This window comes from Pteropus vampyrus, unplaced genomic scaffold (assembly GCF_000151845.1).
Source record: "Pteropus vampyrus isolate Shadow unplaced genomic scaffold, Pvam_2.0 Scaffold124, whole genome shotgun sequence".
In the NCBI taxonomy this organism is placed as follows: Eukaryota; Metazoa; Chordata; class Mammalia; order Chiroptera; family Pteropodidae; genus Pteropus; species Pteropus vampyrus.
The window spans coordinates 2466554-2475417 of NW_011888905.1; the positions used below are offsets into that span (position 1 = coordinate 2466554).

The 8864-nt window shown below is 58.5% G+C and overlaps 1 protein-coding gene across 1 annotated transcript in view; it reads right to left on the bottom strand.

Annotated features, from left to right (window-relative positions):
- The window catches only part of IL6R (interleukin 6 receptor), a 27249-nt gene extending 24767 nt beyond the window's left edge, over nt 1-2482 (bottom strand). Inside the window, exons 1-2 of the mRNA XM_023534310.1 lie at nt 2474-2482; nt 229-703 (exon numbers count right to left, since the gene is read on the bottom strand). Coding sequence (XP_023390078.1) covers nt 229-703; nt 2474-2482 — 484 coding nt within the window. The remainder of the gene's footprint in view (nt 1-228; nt 704-2473) is intronic.
- Between the last annotated feature and the right edge of the window lie 6382 nt (nt 2483-8864).

The window sequence follows — 8864 nt, forward strand, 5'->3', positions numbered from 1 at the left end:
TAGCCTTTGCAACAACTCTGAGGTCAGGTAACAAAATTAACCTTGTCCTACGGAAGAGGGAACGGTGGGCAGGAGCTGAGCTTTGAAGAACAATTCAAACCCAGGCCTCCTCGCCACCGGCCCCCAGGCCATTCGCCAGTCCTCCTCAAGCCCTAACTGCATGGCAAGGCCAGCTGGACCGGTCCCCACCGGCGGGAATCTGCGCCAGCCTCGCTGGCAGATGTCAGCGGGCCTTTTCCCAAACTCCGTGGGCCATGGAAGTAACAGGAGTTGAAGGGTCAGGCGGGGAAGCTGTCTGGGACGCACAGGGCCCGCAGGGAGCTGCCGCGAAGGCCCCGAGGACATACTCACCCTCCACCAGCAGGTGCACGGTCCCGGCCCAGCGGCCATCCTGGTAGCACAAATAGTTCCCAGAGCTATTGAGCTGCACGGACCTCAGGAGCAGTGTCCTCCCCATGCCGGCCCAGCGGCTGTGGTGGGAGCCTGCGCCCCGACTCCTGAGCACCCAGTGGACGGTGACGTTGTCCCTCGGGTCCCATCCCGGGCAGGTCAGGTTAACACTGGCCCCGGGCCTGCTGATCAGCACGTCGTTTTCCACTTCTGGGGAGACAGAAGACACTTGGTTGGCCCACAACCGACCGAGGAGGGGACTTCGTTTCTGAAGCGGGGCAGCCACCAGAGGCTTCAGTACCAAACACCCCGACTACAGCAACGGCTTGTGGGGGGGCGTCTCTGGGGAACCCCACCCCAGGCCCGCCCTCTCCAGCCGGCTACCCTACTCCTTAATCAGAAGGCCCTCCGAGGGCCTATCACTGTCCACGGCGTGGAGTCCAAGATTAAAGGAACAAGTAAACATTTTTTTCTTTAGGTTATAGATTCGTAGGCTCTGAGGTATAAATTAGTCAGAGCCTCTCGGACTGATTTATTAACCAGTCAAGCGGCCGAGGGCCCCGAGGCCAGAGAACACAGCCGGGTCCACATTACGTCCACCTGGTCCTTCAGACCAGATGTCCCACCACTTAACGCACAGCAATAAATCTGGCCTGGCAGGCGAGTCCTAGTGTCTCTCCAACCTGCAAAGCGTTCTTGCTTGGGCAGACAGTTGTTTTTTGTGTGTTTTTTTGTTTTGTTTTGTTTTCATTTTTTGTTTTTGTTTTTAATGATTTTGTTATTTTTCACTTACACTTGATGCACAATATTAATGTCAGGTGTACAACATAACGATGAGACATGAAGATAACTTATGAAGTCATCGCCCCAATAGATCTAGTACCCAGCTGGCACCGTACACAGCTACTACGGTATCACCGACTGTGTCCCCTACACTGTGCTTTACATCCCTGTGACTGCTCTGTCACTACCAGTTTGTACTTCCTAAGCCCTTCCCCGCCTCCCCCATCCGACAACCACCAGAATGTTCTCCGTGTCTATGACTTCGTTTCTGTCTTGATTGTTCGTTTATTTTGTTTTCTAGAGTCCCCACGTACGTGAAATCATATAGTATTTGTCCTTTTTCTGTCTGACTTATTTCACTCAGCACAATACCCTCTAGGTCCATCCACGTGGTTGCAGGTGGCGAGATTTCATTCTTTTTTATGGCCGAGTCACGTTCCATGGTTTATATATACACACACCGCTTCTTTATCCATTCATCCTTCAATGGACACTCAGGTTGCTTTCAAGTCTTTACTGTTGTAAGGAATGCTGCCGTGACCAAAGCTAGGGGCTGGGGGTGCAACGCCGGTCACAGCCCGGGGGCCAGGGACACGGGCATCAGAGGGACAGAGGCGGCTTCTGCCGGGCATCGGGCGCTGCCTGGCTACGCAGACCACCCTTGCACTTCGTTCTCACTCTGCCGCCTGGCGTGGCAGCCCTCTTCCTGGCAGTGCCCGCCGAGGCTGCGGGGAAGGGACCACGCGAGGCCAGAGTGGCGGCCGGTCATCTGTGCAGTTTTCCCTTCGCCGCCAGAACCCTGGACTGTGTGCGAAAGCGGCCGAACCCCGCCGTGCAGTGGCGAGTCTGGGCGGGTTCCTCAGACCTCACTGTCCCGCACCGTGTCCCACACTCACCTCCCTCCGTACGCTGGAGGCAGACAGACCCTGCCCTCAGGCCAAGAAACAGAGCCGCATTCACTGCCACAGGACACAGGCTCCCTGATCATCGCAAAACCCCCGTGCCCAGAAGCTGGAGGCCACTGAGGCTACTTCCGCGCCCAGAGGGCTTAAAAGAGCTATAAACAGCCCTGATCGCAGCTTGCCTTGTTACCCCCCCCCATTACTGAGACACGACACACGGCACGGTGTCAGTAAAGAGTGTACAGCGTGATGACCTGACTTAACACATATTGCGAAATGATGAGCACTATAAATTTAGTTACCCACCAAAAAAGAGAGAAAAAATGCGTTTTTCAGCTTGTGATGACGGCTCAGGATCTACGCCTAATGGCTTTCTGACGGACCCTGCAGCAGCTAACCGAGGCCATCGCGCTGGAGGCCGCGACCTCGGTTCCGACCGGTCTTACAATGGGCACCCACTTCACCCCCCACGCACGGCCCTGGGACCACGAAGCTGACCTCTCTTTCTACGGGTATTTTTGTTTTGTTTTGTTAGATTCTACATATAAGTGAAATCATACAGTATTTATCTTTCTCTGATTTATTTCACTTAGCTTAACGCCCTCAAGGTCCATCCATGTTGTCGCAAATGGCAGGATTTCCTTCTTTTTAATGGCTGAGTAATATTCCGCTGTATGGACGGAAAAAAGGGCCGCAGACCGAACCTGACGAGCTCAGGGGGAGGCCGGCCCGGCGGGCCCTACAAACTCTGCGACTGAGGGTGGCCTGAACATGAAAATTCCTAACTAACTGGTCCCGTCCTAGGCCTGTGGCCTCCTTGAGGAAGGTCAGCCTTTACCTGAAGTGTCTGCCTACCAGTCTTTTTGCATCTAAGATAACAGACCTTCCGAAGGTCAGAGTCGTCTCCTCCTCCAGACCCCTCAGGGCACGACCTCCCACCTGAGCACAGAGCCCCTCACTGTCATCCGGTCCCCGGGACCATCTCTCTGTGTAAACGTCACCTAGCCTGCACCCACAGGTGTAGGAGAAGTGCGTGTCCCTCCGTTTTGCTTTCCATCCCGCCCCAGAGACCCCCCCCCAGCTTTCCCTCACCCCCTTAATGCACCACCAAAGGGTTTCACGTGACCCGCTCCGTCTCCTCCTCTGATGCTAACATATAAAATAAGGTAAAAGTGCCGTTGTCCAGAGCGTTTTCTCAACATCGAGATTTCGCCTCCTGGCAATTATTGTCAGTTTGGCTCCTAAACATAAAAAAATTCCGTACAGGTTTGGCTGTTTCTTACATAGACAACTGTCTTGTCTATCTTAGATAATACAGCACACTTTTGCCTGCCATATTAAATAATAATATATTTCCGGCACTTCACATTTTGTTTGTAAATGTATTATGTAATATTTCACACCTGCGAATTAATGTGTCATGTACATGGAACTTGTGAAGCAGAAAACACCCCAGGCTCCTACCAATCATTGTCTCTGAAACTCCCCTCTGCTTCCGTGCCCTCCAGCCTCCCTCCGAGACAGTGTTCTGTCTTGGGGTGATCACGCCCTTACTTTTGAAAATAGATTCGCTACTCGTGGATCCCCAGATTTCTCTCTGTTTTGCTTGATTTTTAAGCTCCGTGTAAGTGGTCTGTACGGAGCCTTCCTTGTCGTATTTTTACATTTGTCGCGTTTCTACGATTTATCTAAATGTAGCTATACTTCCTTCATTTTTGCTGCTGTGTAATACCCCATTGTGCAATTACTGTAGATCATCCCCCACTGAGGGAGATTTGGGCCATTTCCAGTGTTTTGCTAAAACCGAAAGGCGTGGCTACCGACCTTCTCGCACTTGGCTTCGGCGCCTTTGCCCGAGAGAGTCCCCCTGAGTGGATTTGCTTGTCCCCGTGCGCGCGCGTGTCCTAGTGTGCGCGCGTGTGCCACACCTGTCTGCTTCCTCCGTCGCTGGACACACACTGAACTACGGCTCGCCACAACCAGGCCACACAGCGCCATCTGCGCCCGAACGCGGTCGAGTTTAAATGACCCACTGACGCTTCTAATCACCACATCGACATTTTCACGTTTCCACTTCCCACTCGATAAAGCGACTGTGAGGATAAAATGCAGCAGGGACATTCGGCTCATGCACAGATCACCACGCCTGGAGGGACAAAGACGGAGGCTCAGCCGACGTAGGACGGCGTGCGGGCGGGTGGCCTCCCCGCACAGAGCTCACGGCAGACAGCCCTCCACCGGCCGGGGGCGGAAATCAGAATCGCGGGCAGTCGAGGAGCGCCAAGACACCGGGGACGTGTGGCAGCCTGCTTCGGAGTCCAAGGAGGCGTCAAGGACCACACACGGCTCGTCCCCTCGCTGATGCTTTTCACACGGCACCGTCCTCGACTGCGCACAGCTCCCCGTCCCCGGCCGTGACGACAAGGCTCTGAGCACTCATCGGAGTTCAGCAGGTGCTTAATACATGTCTGTCTGACGCAGGCCGCCTGCGACGTGCCCACAGGGACAGGCCCCCCCAGCGAAGACCCCCAGGAGCACCGCTCACGGCGACACCGCGGTCTAGGCAGTGCCCCCCGTTTGCACAGCAGACCGGCCTTGCACGGAGCCCGGAGGGTCCGGCCCGCCCCCCGGGGCTGGGGCCGCAGGGAGCTGCTTCTGCTTCCGCTTCTGCCGGCTCCAGGAAGTACGTATTTCTGGCACTTTCCTCAGCCCTGGTGCAGAGGGACGCTCTTGCCGTGTTCAGTGACCGGCCCGAACAATGGCAGGGGCTGTTCCGTCCCTGCATTCACGAACAATGCCCACGGTATCGGGGCAGCTCAGAGAAAGAGCAAAGAAAAAGACTTTGTTTTTTTTCCACAAAAGCAGAGCTGCATGAGCAACATAATGGCCGCTTCCTCTGCCAAGGAACTTGAGTCATGCTTTTCCCTGATCTGAGTCACTACTTTTTATGATTAATTACAAGCCAGCCATCGGCAAGAATCGCCTGTCCCGGCCCCTCTCCCGGAGCCTGTGAGCAAGACTGTGTCGATTATGCAGGCAGGATGATCACAAGGATCAGAGAGGAAAGACCCCAAGAAAATAAACTTGCTAAAGTCAGAACGGGCAGGGGGGCCCCTCCCTCCCCTCCCACCCACCGCCCTGTGTCCAACCCGAATCTCTGAGTCACACCCTGTGACACCCGGGTGCCCACGTGGGAGCCTCATGAGCATCTCTGTGAGGAAGAAGCGACCTTCACAGGACGCCCCGCCCCCAGCCGCCTCTCCAGAGGATGGGGCTGGAGGTGTTTCTTCTCCCTTCCATCCTGCTGTAGTTTCTGATCTTCTGTAAGTGGCTGTGTTACTTGCACACTGAACATATATATTTAAAACGAAGAGGCTACACAGCCTGGGTCTGTCCAAGTTATCACATCTAGGGCAGAGGGCGGGGCTGGGGCAGAGCTCAATGGGCGCCAGGGAACAGGGTGGGGTGAGGGTGGGTTTTTCAGGACAAGCAGCTTCTGAGAGAGGCTTCCAGGCCAGAAAGCGGTCACCGTCTGCCCCGCCCCTGCGGTCACCGTCCGCCCCGCCCCTGCGTCTCTGGGATCTGTCACTTTCTCTGCACTCCACACCCTCAGCCCCAGCTCTGCTGGCCTGATGCCCTGGGGTCGCCCTCGCACCCCACCCTGGGCCGCGGGGGCGGGGCGGGGAGCGGCTGGGCCTGCACATGGGACAGTCAGCGCAGACACACGACTCTGCCTCGTAGCGTGAGCAATCGTTCAGCCACTCGAGGCCGGCGTGGCAAGCCCGTGCCTGTGTCCTCCTCAAGAATTCAAGAATCTTTTGTGCACCCTTCCTGTGCGAGGCCAGAAATTCCTAATCTGGGGCAAGAACTGATGGTGACTGAACACCTACTACGCACCGACTCCCTATTGTAAGCTCGTTTAACCCCCAAGGAGAATTTAAAACGCTCTAACACAGGCCGCCCTGAGGCAAATGTCCCCGACATACTGAGGGAGGCGTGAGGAGGGGTAAGTCATCCAAAAAGAGGGGGTCCAAGGGAAGAGAGACCTGACTCGGGCCCCGAGATGTGAGTGGGGGTTGGGTCAAGGGAGCCGCAGGGAACGGCATCCGTGAGGAGGGAACAGCACGTGGAGGAGGGCGGGCGTCTGGCCTCGGCCCAGCATCGGGCCTGAGCAGCAGGCAGAGGGCTCTGCGGGCTCAGGACGGAGCCCACGCTGCTGCTGCCGCTGCTGCTGTCTGTTTATCCTCCTGCCACCTTGAGGAGCCAATTGTCCCCCGGGGCTAAGTGCATCCTAAAGCGTCACAGAGGAGCGAGAGCTGGCAGCCAAGGACTGTGAGCCTCTCTGTTCCTGCCAAGGCCAGCGTCGCATGCGGGGTGGCAGCAGCCTTCATCCCGGGTCCCCACGGAGCAACGGGGCTCAGCAGGAGCCTGAAAGCACCTCACCCGGGACTGAGATCAGAATGCGCCCCCTCCGGGAACAAACCACCCCAAACGGCCTTGACTGTCAATGCGCTTGCCGTCCAGGCTCAGTGTGGCCACGGACCGTTAGGTGGGGGTGGGGGGTTGGGCTGACCCCAGTGGACAGTTTTTCAGTATAAAATACATCTCTAAGAGCGAGGGTAGCTTGGCACAGGGGACGCGGCTCTGTGCCACCAGAAGGCCAAGTTCTATTCCTGGTCTTGCCAATGACATGCACAGCCCTGGGGGGCGGGGCCCGGCTGCCAGCCCACTCGCCCGACTGTGACATGAGGGCTTTGCCGCCATCGGACGCTCCCTGCGGCCCCCACACCCGCGGTCCGGCGTCGTCCCACGCAGACTGTCCGCTCTCGGGCGGCAGGGCGCGTCGGCAGCAGCCCAGCTTGAAAACGCACGACTCCCCATGGACTTACCATTCTAACACAGAGGAAGGCCAGCCAAGGTCATCCAAGTGCCCTCAGACGGAGCCTCCTCCTACCCCTAGGGACCTCCGGCGAGAGAAATTCCCACAACCTCCCTCGTCCTCGAGGGGAAGAGCGTGTAGGTCCCAGTAACCCCTGGCGACCCACCCCGAGCCCCAGCCGGATGCCCACGGCACCCCACTCCCAGGGGCACTGGGCTCCCCCACGGTAGCGCGTCTGGAACAGAGACATTGCAGCCCAGCCCTGGGCGCGGGGGGCTCCACCCCACTCAGGACCTACGCTGGGTGCCGGACACCGTTTCCTACTTGCTTTCCTCTCTGAGCGAGCGCCAGTGTCAGCGACCGGGGGAGACACACACTCAGAGCCGTGTTGCTCAAGCCTCCCGCGGCTCACTGGGGCTTTTGCCAGCAAAAGCAAGTTCACCTTCCTGGCCCCGTTTAAGCGAGCGGGGAGCCGGCCGCCCCACGCACCGGACACAGGCTTAGCACATGCCTGAACAGGGACATGGGTCACCCGGGCCCCCGGGCGGCTGGCAGCCCAGGAGGCCTCTAGCCTCTCAGGTTGCAGCCTCACAGGGCTGCAGGAGGGGGTCACGCAGGAACTAAAGGTCCCCTCTCGGTGACAAAGGCCGCGAGCTGAGAAGTCTGCAGGAGAAGCAGCAGCACGTGGGCGTCTCATGGTTAAACGGAAACAAAAGCAGAATTTGGTCCCATGGGGCCTAGGACAAGGCCCCGCTCCCTGCCCGCTCCATGTAAGGACTGAACCCATCTCCTGACTTCCACACAACCACAGCCGTAACAGCCATCACCACGGGTGGCTCGTCACGCCAGCCGCTCCCTGAGGGCTCAGCCCCTCACCACGGCCTTGCTCGGCGAGGCCTGTCCCCATCTTGCCGGCGAGCACGGAGGCTCAGAGAAGTTGAGGGGCTCACCCCGACACACCGCGGGCGAGGGCGGGAGTCTGCCCTGGCTCCCTGGGAGTCTGGCCAAAGCCTCGCTCTCCCAGGGCCAGGTGCCTCCCCATGCTCTGCCCCTAGGTCCCCTTTTCTGGCCTGCCCCCCACCCTATGCCTCTCCCTCTCCCCTGCCCTGCTCTCAGGCCCATCCACGCTCCAGAGGCCCAGGGAGGGGCGTCTGGGCTGGGGACAAGCCCTGCCACACCCAGGGGCACCTCGGCAGGGTCCCTTCCCAGGAGCCAGCCCTTGCCCTCTCTCCCTGCGCCCTACACCAGCGGGATTTCAAAGCACCCTCACCTCCGACTGTTCCACTCTCTCACCAGCTCGCCCGTTCGCCTCTGCCCAGAACCCCCAGAATGCCTCCCCCGGGCTCTAAGCCACGGCACGGCCGAGTTCGATACCTCGGCCCCCGCCCCCCGCCGTGTCTGTCTGTGTGGCTGTACCACTTGCCTTTGCCCTGTACCTGCTGCCACCCTCTCCTCCACCCCACGGCCTGGGTGCTGCTCGGAGAGGCAGAGCCTCGAGGCTCCTTTGGCCCCAGGCAATGCTGGCTGCTACCCGGACGAGCACGTGACCACGTCCTCAAGAGAAAAACAAGTAATCCTCCCGATAACCAGCAGCTGGCCGGGGCCGGGCCGGCCTGGCTCGCCTCTCAGAGTGCGAACTAATAGGAGAAAAAGAGATATGAGGCAGGTAAACACCTCGACTCCCCCACCCCCGCCAGGCCCCCAGAGCAGGTCGAGAAGTAAGAGATGGAGGCGGGACGAGCAGGTGCCAAGGTGGGTCCAGAGAGGGGCCGAGCTGGGCCGCGGTCACAGCCAAAGGGCAAGCGCCTCGGCCCGTGAGGACACCTGAGGACGATTCAGGCCAAGTCGCCCCGTTTTATAGATGAGAAGAACCAGCCTTTGGCCAGGCTGCGTCCGAGAGGGAAAGATGG